At 53.3% G+C, this 24,679-nt stretch overlaps 1 protein-coding gene across 3 annotated transcripts in view; it reads left to right on the top strand.

Annotated features, from left to right (window-relative positions):
- The window catches only part of CAPN15 (calpain 15), a 56,837-nt gene continuing 32,158 nt past the window's right edge, over positions 1–24,679 (top strand). The window contains exons 1-5 of one of the 3 annotated variants that reach the window (XM_066561118.1): positions 1–58; positions 5,244–5,625; positions 5,715–5,881; positions 8,484–8,524; positions 15,761–16,079. In XM_066561118.1, coding sequence (XP_066417215.1) covers positions 15,904–16,079 — 176 coding nt within the window. In that variant the 5' untranslated portion in view covers positions 1–58; positions 5,244–5,625; positions 5,715–5,881; positions 8,484–8,524; positions 15,761–15,903. Of the gene's footprint in view, positions 59–5,243; positions 5,626–5,711; positions 5,882–8,483; positions 8,525–15,760; positions 16,080–24,679 lie in introns of all 3 variants that reach the window. The other 2 variants (XM_066561120.1, XM_066561121.1) reach the window with 2 other exon arrangements.

Genomic DNA, 24,679 nt, shown 5'->3' with positions numbered 1-24,679 from the left:
CCGGGGGAACGCGCGGGGCCGGGGGGACGGAGCGGCAGCGCGGCGCCTCCACTCCCAGGTGAGCGGCGACGGGGGCGCGGGGGAAGGGAGCGGGGACGGGCCGGCCGCCCGGGGCCTCCCGCCGCAGCCCCGCGGGCCGCGGCTCCCGCCCGCGCCGGGGGTCGCCCGGGGCTCTCCCGGCCGGAGGCGCCGGCTGGGCCCGGCCGCCCCCGGGCCGCCCCGCACCACCTGTTGCCGGTGGGCCCGCGCGGGGGCTGGAGGCCGGGGGGCCCGGGGGGGCGGGCGGTGCCGGGTCCCGGCTCGGGGCTGTGCGGCGGCCGGGGCGCCTTGCTCGGGGCTTTGGAGAGACCCGGGGGCTGCGGGGGACACCGCTCGCCCCCGGCCCGGCCGCACGGTCGGAGGGGCTTTAACGGGCTTGAGGGTCGTGCAGCAGCCGGGGGGGACGGGGCGGCTCCGTGACTGCCCGCCTCAGGCTGCAGTGCCTGCCCTGCCGTCGCCCCGCGCCCGGCGCGGCGGGATCGCAACTCTCGGTCCTGCCGCGGGCAGGGGAGCCCCGCCTGGGGCACCGCCGAGTGCCGGCTCCGGGCTGGAGCACGGCAGAGCCCCCAGCGCCCCGGGCTGCCTGTCCTGCAGTTCTTCACTCTCACCTCCAGCTTAGACACCCGTGCTGGGGCTGAGCAGGGCTTTATGCAGAGTTTCTCATGCCTCTGCGAGTTTGCCCTTTAGAATCAGTTGACTGGCTATTATCCTTGAGTCTTGAACATCCTTGGGTCCCAGTGTCTCATCAAGACCCCTGGATTTTGCTGCATGTCAGCTCAGCTTGCAGTTGAAGCATCTCAGCCTCTAGGTCCTGGATGCAGGAGCCTTAGAGAATGGAAAAAGCTCTGTACTTGCCAGCCTCTCCATTTACTGAGTTCTCTCCTCTCCCTGCTCCTGGGGTACATCCCCCCAAGCACCAGGAAACAACTGTTGAGGGTGATCATCCGTGGGCCTGTTAGAGGAGATGGGATAATATGAACGTTGTGTTTGAAATGTCATACTGTTTCCTCCGAGCTGGGAATCTCAGTGGAGCTTGGCTCTCCATAGGCCCGCAGGCCCGGGATGTGGCTGGGTGGGTTCCATGGTCAGACAGAAGGTTGTGTGGGAATTGCTCACTGCACGTGGTCTGGGGCACTGGTGCAGGACAGTGCTGCACTGCTGTGGGTGAGTCAAGAGCTGGTGGAGACTGGGAGATGTGTTTGGAGGGAGCCAAGGTGGAAGTGAGGGGTGCATATCCCAGACTGTGGCTCTGAATGCAGAGATCTTGCCATGCTTTGCACGTTGTCACCTGGGACTTGTGCTTCAGGGCTGTGCTCTTCCCTAAAGTGGAGCACACCTGCAGTGACAGACTGGCTGCCTGTGACTCTGAGAGTCTGCTTGTGGCTTTTGTCTGGCCATTTTTTGAGATCCTGCTGAACAGTCTGGCTCATGCCCCTGAGTGCACCGCAGCAGGGCTGAGCTGTCTGAGCATAACCTGTCCAAGGCATGATTCAAATTACCCTGATTTTATGTGTGTGGGGATATTAACTCATTTTGAGTTGCATCAGCTTCTGTTTGTATCCAAGGCTTTAAGAGTTGGAGGCAGAAGGCAAGACCCAGCATTGCTCCCTTCCCGGGAGGGGTTGAATGGCTGGAGAGCCCTTTGAAGGCCTGATGTGACTGGCTGGGTTTGCTGAGCCCGATTGCTTTGGCAGGAGGGAGAGCAGCCTCCTCCAGCCTGATGACTTGGTGCATAAGGGAACTGGAGGCGTGGGCCCCGCACGGTGTCTCCTGAATTGGAATAAATCTTGGAAAACAACCCAAAAGTGCTAAAGTTGCACGTAAAAAAGGTCAGGCGGCGTGCCCAGACTCGGAGCTGTCTCGTGGTGGCGTTAGGGCTGGATGACCCCACAGAGGATCCTGGATGTCCTCAGCAGATGCACTGATTGCCCCTCTCTCCTGCTTGCTCCCCCCTTATCTTTGCTCTGGCACCCTTTATCTTTGCTCAGAATTCTGCTGGCTTTGCAGAGGGAAGTGGCCATGGCCCTGGTGTTCCCTCAGCCAGCTGAGAGCAGTTGGCTTTAACTCGTGGAAAACACGCTGCTCTCTTCTGTCCTGGAGGTTTTGTGGGAGCTTTCCAGGTTTGTACTGGTTGTATGTGAGATCCAGAGAGAGACTCAGCCTGCGTTATGTGTCCATGGTCATGTTGATCCCCGCTGCTGGGAACATCATCTGCTCCTAGGTGGAGAAATGCTGTTTTCCTCCCATCTTCCCGCTTCATATGAATCCAGGCTTGTTTTTTTCTGGCTTTGTTCTGACCCTTCCTGTGAACAGAGGACCAGACCTGTGGCATTTCTCCAAGTGAGGATTTTTATGAAGCAGAGGGAAGCTGGAGTGAGGGACTGTGGCTGCCTTCGGTCAGAGGAGGCAGATTTGGACAGTGTGTGTCAGCCCAGTGTCCTGCCACCATGGCTCTCTCCCAGTGCCCGGAGCTGGGGAGAATCTTGTGAGCCCCTGTTTTGCTGGAACTTGGGGCTCTGATCAAGGTCGCACTCAGTGCAGCCTTCAGTGGGAAAGCTGCTTATGCGGGTGGGACAGGTGAGTCAGTGGCTTCCTCCTCATTTTCCGTCATAATCCCACTCTGGAGCGAAGCGAGCTGCCTCCCTGCTCCTCTGCATCTGCCTGTGTTCACCTCAACCTCACTGCTTGCTGTTGGAGCCTTCCTGAGAGGTTCCCTGCTCTCCAGGCCACAGTCACCAGGCTGGGCAGGGAGGAGCAGGCTGCTCCGAATTTCTGTCACATTTGCTGTTTGGAGTGTTGACACTTGCCTTGCGTTTAGCAATGGCAGCTGAGGAAGCCAAGAGAGGCAGAAGAGCTGCTGCCTGCTCACGAGAAACATTTAACTCTTGCCCTCACAGCTCCCTTCCCTGCGTGCTGGCAGCTCTCAGGTTGGCTGAGAGGAAATGCCAGTGGTGTTCCCAAAATTTGTTACTGTTCAGTTGCTCAAAGGATGAGGAGGGTTTTTGTGTGCCATTTCCTCTTGCTCTGGAAGAAAAGAACGCTGGTGCCCTAGTGCCTGGGCAGAAGGGAGAAGGGGGAGCCCTGGCAAGGAAATAGAATCCAGAGAAATGTGTCACCAGCAGAAAGAGCAATTGTTTTCCTGCATTTCCATGGCAGAGCCTTGTCCTGTTCAGGCAGCCCGTGTTTGACAGCCAAGATAATACATTTATATTGATGTAATTAGCAGGACGTGGAGTTTGCTGAATGGCTCGGGGGCAGCCTGCTTTTCAGAATAACTCCAGCAAATAGATCAGGGAGGATTGGAAAGCTGCCGTGGGTTGCTGGAATTGGCCCGTTGGGTTTCTGGAGGTTGAATACATAACTGCTGATATTTCCTATTGTGCTGTACCCTGCCTATTTGAAAAGAAAATAACTCAAGGGAACATGGGGCTATTTTTGCCAGCTTGAGATGATCAAGTTTGATTTCTAAAAACTGAAGCCGAGTCTTTAGGCTTGCACATTAAAACCAGTGTTGGAACCATATCTCTGTTCCTCCACAAATGCGTGCCTCCACACTTTGCCAACGGTGTAAACTCTAATGAGTGTTCATATAAAAAGAAAGAGCTTTTCTGTCGCTGCAGTTGCAGCCCCTTTTGTAGGAAATGCTGTGGGCCTGAGCAGGCTCAGCACCAGGGATGGTGGCAGTGACACAGTGTCAGGGGACTGAGCTGGTGTCCTGCCCCAGCCCTGGCGTGAGCAGCCCTGATAACCTCAGGGTTATCAGTGCATTCTCAACTTGGTGAAATAGAGACCAAGAGCTTACAAAAAGCTGTTGTCCTCCTCCAGTGATGCTGCCCAGCTCCATTTCTAATGTGATGCTTCCAGTGGCACCAAAGTTTCCCCTTCAGCATCTTGTTCCCAGTCCCAGCCCAGGTGATTTCAGTTTACTGAGGATATCACAGGCAGCTTCCCAACTTGTGTCCTTCTGCTTCTGTAACAAAAAGGTTTGCAGAGAAAGTTACTCATGGACAGCTTTGTTGGCAGCAAATCCCCTGTGTTTGTGCTGGTCTGTGGAAGTGGGAGCACAGCACCAGGGTCTTTGTGTGCTGAGCTGTGTCCTCTGCTGTGGCCATGCACAATCCACAGAGGCTGCAGCACTGGTGTGCTCAAGGTCTTGCTCTCCAGCTTGCCCCTTGTCAATCTGCTTCCTGCAGACTCTGGCCAGCAGGCAGAGCTCGGGAAGTCCTTGGAATTCCAGCCCTGGCCAGCAGGTCTGTGCTGAGCTGCTGGGAGCTGAGTGCTTTCCCTTCCTATCCCATGGAATGTGCAAGGATACTGATGTGATGTGGCACTTGGGGGGTGCTCTGTCTGCTGGTGTTGGTCTCACTGCCTTTCAGTGCAGGAGCAGCTCACTGAGTGCCTTGGAGGGGCTGTGGGCCTGGAATTCCCTGTGTAGCTGCACAGACCCTTGGGCTAAAAGGATCAGGGTGGTCCCTTTGAGCCTGAAGGGTTCCTGAATCAGTCCTTTATTTACTCATTACTGGTCCTGAGGGGTGTTCCTGGCCCATTCTGTACACCCTCCCTCTGCTGCCCTGGTTCTGTTAGCAGCACCTGTCCAAGTGTTCACCACAGGGCACCTTCTCCCCACTGCCTGGAATTGTCAGTGCTGGAAAGTGCTGGAAGAGAAAAGCTCTTTGTGAATTCACCATCACCTACCCCAGGGGTATCACACTGCATCTGATGGTGTGGCTGTGGGGATGGTGAGCAAGGTGAGGGGGCAGAATGGGGTGCCTTGCTCTGCCATGCTGCTAAAGAGGCTCACTGATCACATGGTGCCAGCTGAATCCTTATTTCTGTCCTCCCTCCCCAACCTAAAATAGAGGAAGTGAGAGTGTGCTGGAGAGCCAGACACTTAGGGACAAGGGTTCTCGTTGCCACCATCTGCTAAAAGCCTGTCCCAAAGGAGACAGCACTTCCCCAAAGCAGGAATTTCATTAAAACAGGTTGTTTTGAGAGCACAGAGTATGAAGGAGGAAGGGGAAATATCTCAGAGGAGGGAGGTTTGCTGAGGCAACTACTCAAACGTCATGGCTTCTGGGGGTGGGATGGGCATGTTTGGCATAATCAGAGGAATTTGTACTTCAGAATCTCCAGGAGATGTAGCTGGTAATGATGTCCTGGCTATGCAGAGTAATTAACATCTGTTTCTGTATTTGAACATTCAGGCAGCGTGCCCCGCCAGACATCGCTGCGTTCCCATCCGGCCCCTCGGGAGATCCTGCCCTGTTGCTAATTGTCGAGAGCTGTCCAGAGTCCTCCTCCATGTGATCCTGCTGTGCCCCATCCTGCTGTGCTCCTGAGGTGTGCCATTCCCTGCTCTGATGACAGCCCCCACCAGGATGCTGAGCAGCAGCCACCGGCAGGGAGGGAGGCCAGTGGTGGGCACGGAACTGTAAAGTCACAGCCAAAGGTTCTGAGAGCACGAGTGAAGAGTTTGAGCTGACCCAAAAGCTGTCTCCAGGGGGGACCAAGCTCCAGCTGGATGTCGTGGGGAGCTCTGCAAGCTGAAGTTCAAGGGGATGCTGATTGAGGGACCAAAAATGTGAGGTTGGTTGTCTCTGCTGGTGCCATGCTGATGGGCCCGGAGTCTCAGCAGTCATCTATTCTTACGTGCCGTTTTTCACTCTGTCCAGCAGCTTGGGACAGCAGCTGCTCCTTCCAGGCTCGGTGTGCTCCCAGTGCTCGGTGCAGGGACCTTCTAGCATGCTCCTCCAGCCAGGCCACTCAGCGGGTGCCAGCAGCAGGACACCAGGCTGACCCTACAGCGACAGGCACTGCACCTGCCAAGCAGGAATCGTGTTGGGTGAGAGGCTTTTCTGATTCAGCTGGCACTGGGCTGGGCTGGGAGGGGCTGGAAGGAAGGAGACCTTCTCTCCTCTGGTTTGTGAGCACAGTTACCCTGCTTCGTGTCTCTCATGCCTCTCGTTCTTGTCTTTCTTCCTTGTTTGAATTCCTCCTTTGAGTGTTTCTGTGCTGGCTGTGTGAAGGCTACGTGCTTAAATGGGTGGGGATACCAATATCCTCTGGTTTCCTCATGGTGAAGAAGGAACTGTGAAAGTGGAAGAGAAATTGTGGGGTCTTCCAGCACCTTGCAATCTTAATCTCACGTGGCTGTCCCAGGGTGTGTTTGAGGCAGTGCAAGGACAGGGCAGTAAATGCAGAAACTGCATGGGTTTACCTGCAGTAACCACAGAGCTGTGGCAGTTCCCAGTCCCCTGGGACAGAGAGGTGACTGTTGTGCCTTGTGTGCCTGGGCTGCTCAGGAGGCAGGATGAGGTGCTGGGAAGCCAGTCTGATCTTGGACCATCAGGATACATTTGCAGTGTGTGATGGTGTTTCCTTGGATTCAGATGATCCAGGTTGATGTGGCCTCATCCAGGCTGGGGCTTTGGATTAATCAGATGGACACTGGTGCTTGCTGTGTGGTGGCCCATCTGGCCTGGCTGGTTGTTTATGGCCTAGCTGGAATCTTTATGTGCTGTTGATGCCCAGCCACAGCAGAAGGTCTGCAGGAACCTCTCATGGCTTTGGTGAAGCTGGGCTATGAGCCCTCTGCTGTTTGAGTGGTGACTGTCACCAGGCAGGTGTTGGTCAGATCTCCACCATGGCTCCTTCTCATGGCTGAAAGGATGAGGTGGTGTTCCTGCTCTTGGATCTGTTTTGAGACAGCCTTGGAATGTCTTCCAAAAGCTCCTGCCCTTGTTCCTGTTGCCTGACCTTGCCATGTCTTAGCAAGCAAAGCCTGCTGGAGGGTCTGCAGCACCACACAAGGCTCAGGCCTGTGGATGTGTCTTGCAAGGCATGTGGGAGTGGCTCCAGTAACATGATCTCCTCTCCATCTGCCCTTTTGGTTCGGGATGCAGCCAGCAGCCCTTGGTTAAAGCTCAGCTCCCTCCTCATGCTGGAGGTACCTCGTGTGGCTGGCTGGCTTTGCTCCACCATTACTCAAGCCATCTGCATTGTGTTTCAGCCCTCTCAGAGTACAGCCTTTTCCTCATGTGACCATGGTGTTTGTTCAAATGACTGTTCCCAGAAAATATTGCTTAAGATGTGTGTAATTGAACACATCCTACAATTGCAGCTGTACTGGTGTAGCTGAAGAGGAGCCACTTGTGATGGAGACAGTGAGCCAGTAAAGCTACTCTGGTGAGGAGAGGGGAGGGTTGTGGTGGTCTCAGGCACTGTTTTGTTTGTATTACTCCCTTGTGCCAGGTGTTATTCCACACCTGTAATTTCAATGCAGGATGATCTCCTAACAGAAGCAATGGCATGGCTGCCACGTCAGTGTGCAGAAGGATTGGTGTGTTTTTCAGGTGTCATCTGGAGGTGAAGAGGTGGTGAGCAGTAATGTGGTGCTTTATTATTAAATGATTGTGCTGAGCTGTGCTGCCCTGTTGCTCAGGGAAGCTGTGGCTGCTCCATTCCTGGAAGTGTTCAAGGCCAGGTTGGATGGAACTTGAAGCAGCCTGGGATAGTGGAAGATGGCAGGGGGTGGTGGGAGATGGGCTTTAAGGTTCCCTCCAACTCAAACCATTGTGTGATTCTGATTCTAGATGAGGAACTTCCTCTCTGCCCCCTGAGTCTGTCCCACCTCCCTGTTCTCTCCCAGTTCCCTGTGCTCCTGGGGAAGGCAGGGGCCTCTTGTGCAGGTCTCAGCAATTATTGTGCTTTTATCTCTTGGTTGTTTGTGATGGAAATGCCAAATGGCACCATTGTCTGACAGGCTTCTTCCACCTCTGTGCTTGCCTGAGGCACAGCTAGAGATGTGTTGGCTTAAATCTAGGCCAGTTGGTTGGAAATTGGGACGTGGTGCCTGATGAAAGCCAGAAAAGGCCAAATTGCATTAAAATGGCAGAAGGAGACAGCCAGGTGCTGCTGCCTGTGTGGCTTGGGCAGGGCACTGCAGTGTGGACTGGAGCTATCTCTAGGGAGGGATGCAACTGGATGTGTCTTGGGCAAATGATATATTTACTGTCTGTGTAATCTGTGTTAGAATTAAAGCTGTGACTGGACTGTCTGGGGACAGTGTGCTCAGGGGACATCTCCACCTCCTGCCTCTCAGGCTTTGCTTTCCAAGTCTGTGCCCTGAGTTTTCACTGGCTGTGAGACTGTTTCTTGCTGCAATTCTCTTCCCCTCCCTTCTGCAGTGGCCAGCCCTTCATCTGCTTATCTGTCAACTTAGCATGATCTGAAGATACAATCCCTGCTGTCCTTTTGGGAATGACCTTGTGTCTGTGCTATGTCTGGGCCTCTATGAATTTGGATTGCTGAGTGATGGGGGGGAAGGAACTTCATGGGTCATCAAGTCCAGTTCAATGCTGCTGAAGATGGGCAGTCATCTCATGCAGGTCGTGAACTTGTCCAGGAACTAATTATTGGAACTCATGTTGTGCTTTTTTCCCCAGTGCTTCTGGAGCAGCTGGTCCAGAGTTCTGCTCTTGGAAAGGTTAGAAACCCTCCTCAACTTCCAGTGTCCACTTTTCCTGGGTTGGTTTGCTGTGCCTGTGTCATTGCAGAGTGTTAGCTTGCAGATGAGATGATGACTTGCAGATTTTTTTCCTTCTCTGGTTCTCTGTAACCTTTTTGTCCTGCAGCAGTTGTGGCTCTGGTTGGAGATTTGTCCTGAGAAATGTGCTGAAGGCTGTTTTGTTTTCCCATTTGGGCAGCTTGGGTTGGCTGGGCCCATTTGTTTCCTTGTTGTGCTTTTGAGTGTTGCAAGTGCAGGTGGAGCTGTGAGCTGCACAGTTTGTGAATGTTAGCGAGTACAGAAGAGCACTTTATGTGCTGCTGTCATTTCTGTCTTTTCTTTTTTAATGTTTGTCCTTGCTACTTGTGCCACCTTGCCCCTTCAGGAGGGAGAGATGTCAGAAACATTTGAATCAAGGTGAAGCTGATAAAGCAGTGTGTTGAAGAACCAGTGCCTGGCTCTTACTCGTGGCTCTTATTCATGTTTATCTCTAGCTGTGAATGTGCAATAACAACAGTTCTGTTCAGCACAGGCTGGCACAGCCTCAGACAGGAAGATCTGCTGTTTACCAAGCAACACTCTGCTATAAGTGAGAAAGAGGGGAAAAAAGTGGTTTATTGCTGCTGGGTAGCTCAGAGTGTAGTTAAACCTTTCAGAAAAAAGAGGAAACTAAGAGCACATGTGTTACTCAAGATGCATTTTTCCTGGCAAGAGTCCCATGTGTGTGCTCTTCTTGCAAAGCATCCCTGCGTCTGCTCCTTCCCATTCAATCCACAGCATATTGGGAGCAGGCAGGCAAGAGCTTCCTGTTTTTATAATACAACTGGTCTCAGCAGGCAGTCTGTCGAGGTGATTTTTCAGCCTGACATCTTTTGTAGCTGGGGCAGCCTGTGAGCTGAGTAGGATGGCAGAACTCTGCTGCAAGGATTATAAACACGGGGAGGAAAAGATCTGGAAATGAGATCTGCTGGTAAAGCTTCCCGGGATTGGATGCTGTGGCTCGTGTTGTTTTGTTCCTTCCCCTCTGAGTGTCCCTGTGGCTTTTCCTCGCTGCTGGTGCTGGGAGGGCCCTGCCAGCCCACCCACGCTGTGCTGAGCTCCGGAGTCCCCACAATTGGCCGCGAATTGCGGGACACACGCGGCTCGCTGCACTTCAATGGAGCAGTGTTAATTGACTTAATGGAGCCCTGGGCTTGGAGGGAGTTCGTTGTGTGGGTTTTCTTAAACGTGTGTGCACTCAGACCCTTCTGCAGCAGTGCCCTTGTTGCCATTTTCACGCTGTTCAGAAACTGCTTTGCAGTTGTCAGTGGAGATGAGGTTTGAAGTTAACCCTTATTTTGAAAAATCCTTCCTGCTTCTCCTCTTGTTCTCCCTCCAGTTTGTGATTAAGATGCTGATTGCCCTTTCAGATCTGTGTAATCCCCTCTCTCAAAGTGACCGGGATAGATTGCCAGGAGCTCCCTGGATTATCTGTCACTGCTTTACAGTGTCCAGTGCAAGGGAGGAGAGGAAACTTTGTTCAGACTTGGATGGTAGTTGCTGTGTGGCCAAGCTGGCTCTGCAATACATCTGCTTTTCCTATCAATCTTTCACTTCACACTTCAGACACCTTCCTCTGCCTGCAGACTTACAAAGAGTCAGTGCTGGGCATTAAATGCAGCTTAGCCCAATTCAGCTGCTGTGTATGAGTTTCTTCTGGGCTAAAGTTGGGCCAGAACCAGTGTCAAAGCAGCTGAAAGAAGGTAAAGACCCTCAAGCTTACCTTTGCATATTGGTGTCTGTGGCCAGAGACCTGTGCTGCTGTTCTGGACTTTGTAGCATGGAGTGTGAGATCCTGTTCTGTGCTGCTCTGGGACTCCAGGTTCAATTATCTTGTTACCTCATTAATAGCCCATCTGGAAATCTGCTTCCAGACAGTTCACTTCAGCTGGGGATATCTCTGCAAGTGGTGTACTGCTCTTATTTCTCACCAAGACCTGGAAAACAGCTCACTTAAAGCTTCCTGTCCCCTCAGTTTCCTGCAAGGCCAGAATATCTGACTCTCTTCCCTCAGCCCTCTGCCCCAGAACAAACATTTGGGTGGGTGAGTTTCACCCTTCTCTCCCTTTTCTGTGTCCTCCCATCTGCAGTGCTTGCACACTGCCTGTCATCCTCGTGCCTTGCACACCTCAAGACTCCTTGGCCCTGGCAGATAAGGCAGAGCTTTCTGAGTCACAAAGCCTTGGGGAGCTCTGTGTGGAACACAAGGGCTGGAAAAGCCTTCCCCATCCCAGCTGAATGTGCCAACCACTGTCCCATCCCTCCAGCTGTACCCCTGCCTCAGTCTGTCCTTGGAGGTGCCTTCCCACCCCTCCCTGTTAGAAGCTTTGCAAGGAATTGGAACTTGCTGACACCTTCATTTCCTGCCAAGACTGCAGCACTTGGGCTGGCTTGGCAGATGAGGGCAGGGAGAAAGAACAGCAAAACTTTGTCTTGTCCCCAGCTGTGTGCAGGACACCTGCTCAGCACAGAGTGTTCCAGCTCTCCTGCTGCACTTGAGCCGTGGAGCTCTCGTTGGGTCGGCGTTTGCAGCTTGGCTTTCAGTGCTGTGTCTGCCTGAGCTGGGTGTCTTGTTGCTTGTCTGGTTTTCCCCTGCTGCCTTGTGGAAAGAGAGAGGATTTTTCACTTCCTCTCCTGGGGTTACTTCTTTCTCAGGGTCATGTCAGCCTGGTGAATTCCAGCCATTCTCTTTTTGCTGCTGGTGCCTGGTTTTGCACATCCTCAAGTCCTGCCACTCTGCCTGGAGCGGGGGCTGGCTAGATCACACAAATGCTTGAGCTCCTTTCCCTTCCTTGGCTAGCATAACACCATCAGACACTCCCCTCTGCATTCTTAGTTATCCCAACCTGCTCTGGCACTCCTTAGGCTGCCACATCTCGTGCTATGCACCTTCCAGCCCTGCACACCATTCCCATGTGCCTCCTTCAGGGCAGATCTGCTGTGCATGAAGGCAGCATTGGTGGGAGGCCAAGGCTTGGCCATTCCTCCAGGATGCCTGAAGTGCTCTCTTCCAGCTCAATGTCCCCATGCAGCCCTGGTTCCTCCAGCTGTCCTTGGTGTTTAAGGGTGTGAGTCACATCCTGCAGTCCCCAGGGAGGAGGCTGCTCCTCCAGGGCTGTGTGTGGGCACTGGACAGTGAGAGCTCTTCAGGAGCCCTGGCTTCTCCCTGCCAGCAGCAGCTGACATGAGACTGAAGGCAGAGAGCTCCTCCTTTGCTGGTGATGGTGGTACCAGGTCCCAGCACATCTGGATCCCCTGGGAATGGTCATGGCCCCGAGGCTGCCAGAGCTCCAGGAGTGTTTGGACAATGCTCTCAGGCATGGGATGGGATTGTTGAGGAGTCCTGGTGCAGGGCCAGGAGTTGGACTTAAGATCCTTATGGGTCCCTTCCAACTCAGGACATTCTGTGGATCTTAGTCAGCCCCCAGGCAGAGGAGCTCACACAGCAGAGGGAGGAGAAGGGCTGGTACTTCACCTTCAATCTTAGAAGAAAGTCTCCTGCAGCTTCCTCTGGGCACAGCTTTGAGGGATTTGTTTCCCTCAGGTACATGGTGATCCTTCTCCTGGGCCAGCTGCTGGCCCTCACCTCAGACCAGAGCTGTCTGGAGCTCAGTATGTCTGATGGTATTTTCATTCCTGGATCTTCCTTGGAGCAAGGGAGTAGCTCAGAATTGACTTGATTTATAGGCTGGAGGAGTGGAGGAATTAATGAAGTGGCAAAGTCTTGTCCCTGAGTTTCCAAGGCTGAGAACCAAGGGAGGCTGGAAAATTCAAGCAGGAGCAAAGCTGGCTCGTGCCACATGGATCAATAAATCACTAGGAAAAGGAGTGTGGGGGTATCCCATCACCAACAGGGGCTGCTGCACGTGGGACCAGCTGGGGTGAGTCTGCCTCCCTGGTTTCCTCAGTGGCTGCAGCAGCTCCAGGGACCTCTTTCTCTTCTTCCTGCTGCGTGCCAAAGGGAAGAGTTTGAGGCTGATGCTAGGAAAAGTTGATCCTGCAACTTCCTAGATGCATTGAAACACATGGGCTAGTTCCCTTTTTTTTCTCTCTCTCTTCAGAGCCAAAACTTACTTTGAAACTGGAGGGAAGGAAAGGGGGTTGGGTAGATCCCCACCCTTCCTGCCTGCTCTGCTGTGACACGAGAGCTGGGGCCCAAGGGTCAGCACTGCTCACTGGTGTGGAGGAATAAAGTTATGTGGAAGCATCCAGGCTGTCCTGGCAGCAGGAGGAGCTCCACGGGACAGCTTTGCTGTCCTGCACACTCTGTACATGCCTGCTGCCCAGGGTCTGGTGGAGAGTTTGAGGGAGGGTCTGCATCATGTAGCACAGAGCAGGATAAGCAGCTGAGATCTTACTCAGCTTGGGGCTGGTGAGATCAAACCTGGTTTCATTTTGGAAGTGATATTTTGGGAGCAGTTACCCAGCATCAGTTCAAACCTGGTAATTATTGCAGCTGCGAGGGGCAGAAAACCAAAATCCAAACTCAGCATCTTGCTAAGGTGCTTAACTGTTAATTTCCATGAGTGAGATCCACCCTTCTCAAGACACTTCAATCTGTTCGCATTGTTGCTTCCTCTCTAGATTAGATAGGTGGAAGCAGTGCTTTGTTAATTAGGGGAAAAATCCTGCTCCCTCCTGCCAAGACAGAGGAACTCTTGGCAGTTTGCTCCCTTTTAGTGACTGAAGCCTCCCCTGTTCAGCCACGTGCCTGCAGGTGGGGCAGCTCCTGCCCACTGGCAGAAATTCCTCAAAAATAAGGCTGAGTGCTTCCAGGGTGGCTTTCTTCTTCTTTAATTGACTCTTTCCTTTCTGGGGTGCAGTTTCCATTCTCACCTTGACTTCTTGGAGGCTCCTCATTTGCTTAGTGTTGGCCAAAGGCGTTTCAGGCTCGGCATGGTGAGCACGTACGTGCTTTGCATTGGGCTGGAACGCTGCTGCCACTCATGTTCTCAGACTGGTTCACCCTCTCCCCACCTTTGGGCAACACTCCCCCTTCAGTATCACTCATTGGCTGCTCTCACCTGGCATGAGGATGACCCTGAGGAGAAGGATTTACTGCTTTGCCTGGAGAAATCCGATTTCACGCAGCACTCACAGCCAAGCAGCCCAGTTAGACCAGACAGTCTCGGAGATCACTCCGACTTAGCTAGGTTATCCTCCACCTATTTATAGCTCCCTTCCTCTCCCAACTCCACCCAGAGTGGGGTTTTACTGCAGGTTCTAAAGCAGGGCTCCCAGCCTTTCCCCTCCCTGCAGAGCACAGCTGCCTGTTCTGGCTCCTGGAGACGGGCTGGGACAGTAGCAGGCATGTCTGCCTCCTCTTGGGATGAGCTAAAACTGGCATTTCCATGGGCAGCAGGAGGAAGCCAAGGGTTCTGCTTTACCAGCTTGAGGAAGTGATCTTGAACCAGGCTGTGGAACTGCTTTATGTGGCAGTTTAACCCAACTCAAGGGGCAAAAAGGCTACTGATGCCTGAGCATCCTTCCTCTGCTTGGCTCAGCCTGCATTGAGGGGCTGTTCTACCCATCTTGCCTTTACTTACCTATTTTATCATGATAGAACCTGAGGTTTTGAGGTAAGAGACAGTTTTTTTCTTCTAGTAGGTGTCAGAGTTGCATCCCCTGTGCCTTTGCTCCCAGGATGGGGCAGAAGAGCCAGAGACACCACAGGTGTGGGATGACTGATGGCTCCAGATAGACTGAGCTGATGGTATCGGAAGTGCTCTTCCCCTCACATCGTGTGGCTTTCATTTAGCCAGAAAATCAGATTTGTTACAAATTAACTGCTTGAATAGCAGGAAATGAGAGGGGATGTGCCAGGGATCCACTTTGGGTGGATGTGCAGAAATCAGTGAAACCTTGCAGTTGGGTAGTGGGGATTGGGGGGGGGGGCTGATACACAGCAGGGAGGCAGCCCAATTAAAACAAGGAGGAGGTATGGACTTTTTTCAGATTTGTTTGGTTCATCCAGGCTTTGCAGGCTACAGAGACCATGACAGAGTAGTTAACATTCTTCAGTTAATAACCTTGTGCAGGCACATTCTGGTATTGAGCTTGTAACAAAATTGCACCTGTTCCTTGAGCTGCTCCTTTTGGGAGTCTATTAGCTATCAAGGCCTTTCTTGATCCCTTAGATCAATCCTGGGATTGAAAAGCTGTATTTTAGGACTCCTCATCTCAGCCTTTTTACGGCAAAAGTAGTTTCTTTGCAAAGGTCTTTCTGTGGTTCATTCATCTCCTTAAATCCTGGTGAGTAATTGAATAAGCTCAGCTGTGCTAATTTTTCCATCTTCCTTGTTTCTTCTTTTTTGCTCTGTTAAATGTTACCTTGATCCATTGCTCCTGACATGCATCCAGATTGTCCTGCCTTTTCACTTGAAGGAGAGACGTGTGTGTGTTTCAACTTCTTTTAATACAGAGGACATGAAATGTTTCTGGAGTTTAATTGTGAGGATGCTTGAAGAATAAGTTCTGAAAAGTAGGAAAGAGAGAGGGAGAAAAGGAGGAGCAAAGCCCCAGACCTGCTTCTGTGGGTAGGGGTGTGCTCAGGATCAGCTAAAACTTGCCTTGGGCTGAAAGTAAATAGTCACAGAAAATACTTGTGCAGATCCCCAGTCTGCCCAGTTCCAGTCCTACTGGGGTGTTAGTGGGAAACAGGAAAAGAGGAATATTTTATTTTACATGTAAGCACACAAACCATCCAGTCCTTGTAGCTGAGTAACTTAGAACTGGTGTGCCAGTAAGAGCCCTGACTATCCTGGTGTGTGTGGTCCCCAAGGGCTGCTGGTTTGGGCTCCAGGTGGGCCTGGCTTGTCCCGTTTTCTGCTTCTTTCCTATGTGTGAAGGGCTTTGTGCTGGGTTCTGCTGTGCTTCCCTCCATCAGTCGGTGCTTCCCTGTGCCTGGGAGCTCCTGGTGCTTAACTTGGGGGGAGCCTTTTCTAGAGCCCCCACACTCCCCATCTCCAGCAGCAAAAGCTGGATTCAGTGACAGACATAGCCCTTCCCTTCCCAGTGAGCTCTGGGATGGGGACCCTGATCAGAGCATGCATTGATAGGCTTTAAAACTGGAGGGTTGTTGCTGAAATCGTACCTTATCTTTCTCTCTTTTTCTTTCCTTTTTTTCCCCTTTCTCTGTGTTTGTTTGTTGTTTTGTTTTTTTCCAACTCTGATCAGAACCGACCCTCCTTTGTCCAGCGTGCTGGGATCTGTGCAGCAGCCCATGCCGCAGCGCCTCGCCCGTTCCACCCGAGCTGCCCATGCCACTGGCTCCGACCTAACCTAGGCTCAATCTCAGCGTGGCTGGGCAGGGGGGAGCCATGGGGAGCTCTGCCTCATCGCTGGCCGCAGAGACGGAGTCGGACCATGGCTTCAGTAGCTCGCCCTACCCGGGGCACCCGGCCGTGGGCTGGTATAGGAGCAGCCCCGGCGGCCCCGTGTGGGAAAGTGCCCTTATAACGCGGCAGCAGCAGCACTTCCAGCACCGGCTGCGCAGGTAAGGACGAGGGGAGGAGCCTGCTCACCTCTCCCTGCTCACTGCTCACCTCTCAGCTTCAGCCCCGCCGCTGCCTTTGCCACACGGCTGCTTTGCATCCTACTGAGTGTTGGGTCCCTGCATTCAGAGGCTCAGTTCAGTTCCTCGGGAAGCCAGAGCCAAATTACCACCGATTTGAGTGATGTCAGACCCTGGCTTTACACAGGGGGGCTGATGTCTCCTGCAGAATGGACTGCAGGACTCATCCCAGCTCTTCCTCCCTCACCTAAATTGTCAAGGTGGCTGCCTGGGAGTGGGATCTCAGTTCCTTGTTTCCATGTTCTCGTGGCTCCTTTTCTTTCTGGCCTCCCAACCACACTGTAGTGTCACAGGTGGAGGATTGTGTCTCCGGGTTGGGTGGCACTAAGTTGCAAGAGTTTCTGAACTTGGAAGAGCCAGTGGAGCTGTTTTCCTGCAAAAGCAGTGAAACACTTTTGAGTAACAGATCCACAGGAATGAAACACACCAAAAAAGGGTTACTCTTAAAACCAGATTAGTGTTTCCAGCCCTCAATTCCTATCCCACCTTGATGAAATCAGCATCTCACGTGTCTCTGAGCTGTTGCCTCTGCCCCTTCCACATCAGCCACTTGCAGTGAGGAGTTTCTCTTGTTTTGGGGGGCTAGTGTCCTGCATTCAGTCTCTGACAGGTTGAGAGATTTATCAAAAAGCATCCACCACCCCTCTGCCCAGGGGCTTGGCTATAGAGGCTGCCGTGTTTTGTGCTGGTAACGTTTGAACCTTTGCCTAATGCCTGCTTTGTGTGGACTCCAGCCTGGAGGGGTGTCCATACCTGCCTGAGTCTGTTTGGAGCTGCTGGTCATTGAGGAATAGCTGCTTGCTGAGTGTCCCTGAGCTGCCCTGGCTTTCCCCTGGAGGTGTTTGCTGTGATGTTGGTGCAGTATCTGTGGTGCAGTCCTTGTTTTCCTGCCTTCTGCTGCTTCAAGGCCCAGGATGTGCTTCCTGGGCTCTGGTGCATGACTCTAGAGCCTCCCAGCAATGTCAGGCTTTGCTCCTTTCTGGTGCTCTCTTGGGTCTTGTTGAGCTGGGAACAGTGTGAAACCAATAAGTTGTTGTCTTTACTCTCTAGCATAGACTTGAGTACCTTTAAAAAAGATATTTTGTGCAGTTCCCAAATTCTGTTGCTGTGTGTGCCAACCTGTGTTGCTGGTCCACAGCTCTGCTTGGTGATCTGTGCTGTGTGGGTTTGTTCCCTCTGGTTTAGAGGGATTCTGCAAATAGAGCTGGGTCCTTCCTGCAGGATTATCCCTTCTGGACTGCTGGTTACCTCTCTGTTACCTTGAGGAGCTGGGAAGGTGTCCCAGCTCACAGATAATTCCCTGCTTCGGCTGTGCACAGCCACAGCTGGAATTTAGGAGCTTCCAGTGTACACCTGGCCCTGGGCACTAAAAAAGGCAGTGTCTCTGCAGCCTCATGTGTGGTAGCTGAGGCTGCTCATGGCTCCAAGTCTGTAGTTTGAGGAACTAAGTGATATCTTGACATGTGAAAATACATTTCCTGAAGAACCAGCCTTGGTGGTGGAGCGGATGTTGGGGCAAGAACAGGAACTGCCGGTCTTGGCGCAGATAATGCCGGTGTCCTGTGGGGACAGGAGTGGCTTTTGTGATAATTCCTTATTCCCCTGCTAAAGGGAGAGCAGAGTTCATCCCCACTCAGTGTGGTGTGGTTCCTGGAGACAGGAAGAGCAGGGGCTGTGATTCACTGAGCAGCGAGTTGCGTGGGAAGAACTCGCTGCAGGCAGTGGTGATGGAAGTGGGTTCAAAAGCCCTGCTGAGATCAGCCAGGCTGCCAGGCATCAAAGGGCCGCCCTCCCCGGGAGCCCCAGGGCCCAGCAGCAGCAGGGGATTGGTTTCCAGAGAGGAACAGATAAATATATTCCTTTAAAAAATTAAGTAAGTCAATAGAACAAGTCAGGGTAGGTATCCTGCCTGTGCATGTCCTCGTCCCCGGAGTCATGTCGTGTAGGAAGGAAGTGGAGTACTGGGGAGTCAATTTGAGGCTGGGCAGGAGTTCTGGGATAGACTTTGCTTTTCCTGCTGATTTTCTGTCCCTGCCTGCAGCCACCTTCAAAGCTGATAATGCTTTGGCTGCTGTGGAGCAGCACAGAGCCAAGCTGCTCTGAGCTGTCTCAGGGATGAACACAAACCTTCCTCGGCAGAAAAACAGAGACACAAATAGTGAGTGACTTTGGTCTGTACTTGATGGGGGAGCTGGGGGAGTCATCCCTTATGGTGGGATGGGAATAAGGGGAGAAATCAGTGCTGTTTGGCTTTCAAGATTGTAGAACCTGGGAGGAGGCTTTACTGTCTCCTTTTGCCTGGGTGAGGCTGATGGTGTGGAATTCCCTGTCTGCTGAAGAGAGGGAGACAAGAGGGAGTAGGAAAAGGGCCTTAGTGGTAGAAGCAGCAGACTTGTGACAACCAGATTGGAGTCCCTGGTCTTGTCTGGACAGGGCTGCACAGTCTCCTCCTGTGTGTCAGTATTTAAACAGGAGCCTGTCCCTTTCCCAGCATGCCAGGAGGACAAGTTATTGAAAGACTGGAGGTACCAGGTATTAGGTGCATGTTGGAGGGATCTGATTGCAGAAATCTCTGCTTAGGGCAAAGATGGGTTTGAATTCACCCCTGGTAGCTGTGTGCAGCCAGACAAATTCTGGCTCAGCTACAAGTCCCCTTGGGCTCTGTCTTGCTCATGTGCTTGAAGGTGCTTGGCCTGGGCTGGTGTTGGGTGGGAGGGTTCAGCTGAGCCCAGGGATCCATCGTGGCCAAGCTCCCCATGTGCCAGACCCTTCCTGGAGCTGGGAGCAGGAAGGGGCAGTGCCACAGGCTTGGTGCTGGCAGCAGGGCATGGCTCCATTGCTGTGGCTGCCCCTGTGGGGTGTTTGGGAGCTGTGGGATCACAGTGGTTTCCAGGGGTGGTGGCACCTCTCCAAGGTGCATCCTTCCACATTGCAAGGGATTAGGAGGGAATTTGGGCTCTGAACTGTTTCCTGATGAGATTTAAGGGAATGTTCCTGTTCACCTCTTCCTCACTGCCAGGATTTATGTAGAGGGTCCTGTTGAGTACTGAGAACTTCTGGATTTTGCTCTTGGGAGAGGCTTTTGGGGAAAGGGTTGTAAGGTCTGTGCAGCTGACCTGAGTGGCTCTTCCCACTACTTGCTTTGGCTGAAGCTCTCTGAACTCCCTCCTCTTCCAAAGATATTAATTTCCTGGGCTTTCCTGCAGTGTTCTGCAAAGGATTTTTATTTTTCTATAAAAGCCTTTGCAGAATGAAATACCTCTGGGTCTCAATGACTATGGAGGGAGGAACACACTCTTATTATTCTTTTATTTTATTATTATGATATGCTAAAAATATGTAAATCTCCCTGCTTTTAAGGGAAGTGAGGGGACCTGCTTTGTTGCTGGCAGGTGGTGGGAGGGCACTTGCTGTGCCACCCCCTGCTCCCCAGAAGCTCCTCTCACTTCTGGGGAGAATCTCTGGGCAAGCCTGAGTGTCCTGTTTGTGAGCCCTTGGCTTAAATACATGAACAGCAGCGTGTCAGAACTGCTGGGCAGCATCACAGAGGCTTTTCTGCAGGCTCTGAGTTGTTTTGAGGCTGGTGGAGATTTCAATAACTGAACTCTGGCATATGGAAGTGTGGCAGGGAGCTGTGTGGAGGAATGTGGCTCTGTGCTCCTCCTTCAGCCTCCTCCTGTGGCACTTCAGCTCTGAGTGCAGCACGAGCAGAAGTGTCTGGAGGACACCAGGACAGTGCTTAGTCTGGAGAAAAGAAGGCTCAGGGAGGATCTTCTGGCTCTCCACAGCTCTCTGACAACAGGAGGGTGTAGCTGGGTGAGGGTTGGGCTCTGCTCCTGGGGAACAGGGACAGGACAAGAGGAAACAGCCTCAAGTTGTGCCAGGGGAGGTTCAGGTTTCATGCTGGGGAAAAAGTTCTTCACAGAAAAGGTGGTCAGGCATTGGAATGGGCTGCCCAGGGCAGTGGTGGAGTCACCATCACTGGAAGTGTTCAGAAAGCATGTAGCACTTGGGGACATGGGTCACTGGTGGTCTTGGCAGTGCTGGGGCAATGGTTGGGCTCGATGTACTTCGAGGGCTTTTCCCAACTAAATGATTCTGTGTGTTCCTTGGTGTGGAAACCAGAGCCCAGAGAAAGGAGATTCTTGAAAAAAAAGCTCCTGGTAGAGCATCAGGTGACTGCAGGGAATCACCTGGTGATCCTGTTTTCTGCCATCAGGTCTCAGGCTGGGCATTGGCCCTGGGAGGTCTGGCAGCCTCAGCAGGACAGGAACCCCAACAGGGCTGGGGTGGGGCAGGCACAGATCCCTGGGCTTGGTCAGGAACCTCCCTGGATTTGGGTGTGCTCAGAGAGTTTATTTTGCACCTTTCAATAATCGCTGACCTCAACCACATCAACCTCAACCACTGGTTGAGGTTGGAAGGGATCTCTGGGGTCCAGCTGCTCCATCTCCCTTCCTAAGCCTCCATGCAAAGAGCAGATGTGGCTGTGGAGCAGGTGGGGATCACCAGCACGTGCTCTGAGTGTGTGTCCACAGAAACAGGAGCCACTCATCCAAAGCAGAGGGCACTGCCAGCAGCTCTCATAGTCAGGACATGCCTGCTCAGCACAGGAGTGAAGCCTGTGCTCCCCAGGTGCTGCAGGGAGGCAGATCCATCCCTGTGTGGGCTGTGCTCCCTCTGGAAGTTGCTGTGGAGTTCAGCTGGGATTTGGTGCAGTAAAGATGCTGCAGGTTGTCGTGGACACCTGTTTGGTGGGAATGTTTGGCTTGTAACTGTTTGCTCCCCAGTTCTCACCAGAGCCTGTGGGATCTGGAGCAGTGTCTTGCTCAAGGAGGTGTTGCAGTGCCAAGGAGTTGGCAGCATGGAGTCTGTTTCATCTGCCTGAGGCTCCCAGCCCTGCCCATCGTCTCTCCCTGCCTGCTCCAGGGTCACAAAGCTATTAGTTGTTTAAATTAGGGCTATTTATAGCTCTGGAGCCATGAATATCTCAGAGGGTGGTGCAGAGCAGTGGAGACCAGAGTTCTCAATAGATCCCCAGACAAACCCTCCCTTTGCTCCCTGTGTGCCCTCCAACCTTCCTCTTTTCCATGTCCCACAAGAGCCATCCTGCCTCAAAGGAGGTCAAATCCAGGGCAGAGGCAGCTGGAGAATGTCCTCATCTTACATGGTAGGCTTGGCCAAAGCTGAGCAGAAATGCCTGACCCTCCTGCCTGGGTGTTGCTATCACAGCATGGAGAGCACAGCTTGGACAGAGCCAGCCTGGAGAAGGGAAAACCCAGCACCTTTACCTGGTTTGGGGATGCTCCTGTGTGCAGGAGCTGAGCACTTTTGCTCCAGGACCATGGGTTCAGGTCCTTCTCCATGTGCAGGTGTTGAGGAGTTTTGCTTTGGATGTTGAGGGTGGGGAGGGGGAGGAATTGGCAGCTTGTGGGTTTTTTTGGTTTTTAAAAATTTTTAAGAGTAAGTGGAGCCAGAGCAAGGATTTTTTTTTTTCCCCAGAGTAACCCTTCTGCATTGCTTCTTTGGCTGCATAGAGAAGAATGTGGTCTTGTGTCTCATGGCAAATCCCTTGTCCCCCTGAGAGGTGTCACACATGTAGCCTGGAGTTGTGAAATGGTCTCAATCCTATGGCAGGAGCTGGTGGATGGATTTGATGATAGTGGGAAGCTTGGGAACCTGGCTGAGCTGCTGCAGGGAAGGAGGAAATGTAGGAAGGTGTGTGTTTGGGGGTTATTTCTTCTCTTGGCATCAGGCTGAAAGCTGCAAACACATCCTGCTAACAGTGTGCAGCATCTCTCCTGGGGGGACATGGGCCTGCAGTGACCTCGTGGTGTGGGCTTGTGAGAGGAGGGGTGAAGGCAGGAATATCCTCCTGCTCTCTGGGTGGGAAGGGAGCTCCCTTCCCTCTCTACACCCAGCACTCCCTGGGATCACTCCAAGCCCATTGCTCCCCTCTCAGAATTACCAGGTGCTGGTTGCTGTGAAGGGCACGTGCTGGATTTCTCCAATGAGTAACTTAATCCAGTTTGACACTGGTGGCTCTGGGCTGGAATCTGACTAACATGAGTCACAAACAGCTGGGAGGGTGCTCAGAGCTGCACCCACCTCCCTGCAGCCTCTTCCCCTGTGATCCCCAGCCCATGTCCCTGAAAGGCCCCTTGATGCCAGTGCAGCCAGAGCCTGCTGCTGAGCGTGCAGGGGAGGCTGTGCTGAGGGAGCCTCTGCAGGCCTTTGTTCTCTGGGATGGAACAGCCCTCAGCACGGGGCTGCTGCCGAGAGAAGGGCACACAGAGGAAAGGGAGCCCTGCTTGGGTGCTGTTTGCATTTGCCAAGCTGTGCTGCATCTCTCTGTTCCTGCCTGGGCACCCACAACCCACCCACAGGTGCCTGTTCCTTTTCAGCCACTCTCTTCAAACAAACTGCCCTGGGCTTTTCTTTGACTTGGGCACCTTCCCGTGCTTCTCACCCTGCCAGCATTGCCACTCTGCCTGGCAGGGCCCCAGGATGCCAGGCAGCAGCCCTTGCCAGCTCACCGCACCGCGGGCATCGCTGGGCCCTGCGAGGGGCAGGTGCTCCAGGTCACCCTGAGGAGCTGTGGGGAGCTGGTCCCAGGAGAATGGAGCTGCTCCTGCCTTACAGATGGCATTTCTGAGGCTGCAGCAGGACAACCACACCAGAAGGAAGCTGGAAGTGGAGTGTGAAGGCAGCCTGGAGCCCTTCTGGATGGCAGCAGGAGAGCTGGGGCTGCCGTGTGGGGGTGAGGAGAGTTTGGGCTGCAGGTGCTCGCAGGCTGCCAAGGCAGCAGCTTGCAGGGGGCTGGGGGGGCCTTGCTGCCCTTGCCCAGAGCTGTGCAGAGCTCAGGTTCCAGCCCTGCTGCTCCCAGTGCTCCCTGTGCATCACACACTGGGGCTTGTGCTTACCCAGAGCTGGGCTCTGGCATTTGGAGCGTGGCAGGTTACAGCAAAAGGGGATTTTGGGAGGCTGGATCTTGCCAGCTTTTGGTGGGAGAGGACAGTGTCTGCACTCCTTGGTCTTCAGCAGCATTCCCCAACTGTGGGGTAGGGAGAAGGCAGACACAAGCAGGATCTTTTGTCTTCCTTAAAATCTGATTTTAATCTCCCTGCCTTGGAAAAGTGAAGCTACAGATAGGTAGATGGATAGATGTGTGTGTGTATATACCTGTATTTTTCCCCTGCTTGCTTGGGACACCAAGGAGAGGCCACCTTTCATTCAGAGCCCTGGTGTTGGTTGGCCCATGCCCCTTGCAGCTGGGACATTCCATCAGAGCCATGCCACCAGCTGGACCTTCCCTGCCCAGGAGCTGAGGCTTCTCCTGCTGCCTTACCCACAGCTGCTGTGTCTGTCTGTGGAGAGGGACAAACAGGGAAACATTTGCTGCATCTGGAGTATGGAAAGAGTGTTGTTCTGCAGGAGCTTCAGGCTGCAGCTCATGGCAAGAATGGAGTGACCATTGCTGCTGTCTTGCCCAGCAGCCCCTGTGGCACGTGCAGGGACTGGCATTGAGCACTTTACACTCAGCCCAGTGAATCTCCAGCAAGGCTTCCCCCCAGGACCTGTTGTCCCTGGGTTGTGTTCTCCTGCAGTAAATGTGTCTTGTGGGCACTGCAGTGTTTGCTCAGGGACTGCTGCTGGTGGCAGTGCTGGGGAGGGCACAGCAGCTGACAGGGAGGGCCCTGTGTCTGGTGAAGCATTTCAGTCTCCAGGGCACGTGTGCTCCTTGCTCCTCTGTCCCATGCAGGTCAGCAGTGATGTCCTTCAGGGTGTCCTTGAGGAGTCTGTGTGCTGAGCTTACCTGGGGTTGCCTGTGAGCGTGTGTGTGACTTGATAAGGTTCAGGAGCTTTAAACAGCAGCAGGAGCTGCTCTCCTTGGTAGAAAACTGAGTGTTGTGCTGCAGGGGAGGGACACTGAGCTGTTGGAGCAGCCCCAGCCTGGCCTTCCTGGGGTTGCTGTGCTGGCAGGATGCCTCCCTCTGGCACGTGGACTCGGAAGGGTTAATGGCACATGCTCCAGCCAGGAGCATCCTCCTGGTTCCAGCTGTCACAGTACTGAGTTAAGTGTGTGTCATCTTTACAAGGCAGTAAACAGTGCTGCAGTCTGAATTACCCAGCCTGGAGGCCTCCAGGGTACAGTATAACTTGGAGGGGTTTCCCTGGTAATTCCAGCCTGTGCCTGCTCCTGGAGCCAGCCAGGCTCAGCTGCTGCCTCAGTTAAGGTGGCAATAGATCCAGAGCTTGGGGTATGACCAGAGGGAGCAGCTTGGGGTGCTGGGTGGTTGTGTGTCTGCCCCAGCATAGCACTGTTCTGCTCTACTCCTGGCCCTTCCATAAAACCCATCAAATCCTCCTCTCTCTGTCCAAGAGGCTGGAGAAACCAAACAGCCCCCATTGTGAAAGGGCACAGTGATGCCAAACTGAATCTGAGGCCAAGTGTGGATTCCTGTGTTGACCCTGTGTTTGATGGGGCTGTGGTGGGCTTCTGGTGTGGCCCTGTGTCCTCC

This window comes from Molothrus aeneus, chromosome 16 (genome assembly GCF_037042795.1).
Source record: "Molothrus aeneus isolate 106 chromosome 16, BPBGC_Maene_1.0, whole genome shotgun sequence".
Classification (NCBI taxonomy): Eukaryota; Metazoa; Chordata; class Aves; order Passeriformes; family Icteridae; genus Molothrus; species Molothrus aeneus.
This window is presented reverse-complemented; position numbering and strand designations above follow the sequence as displayed.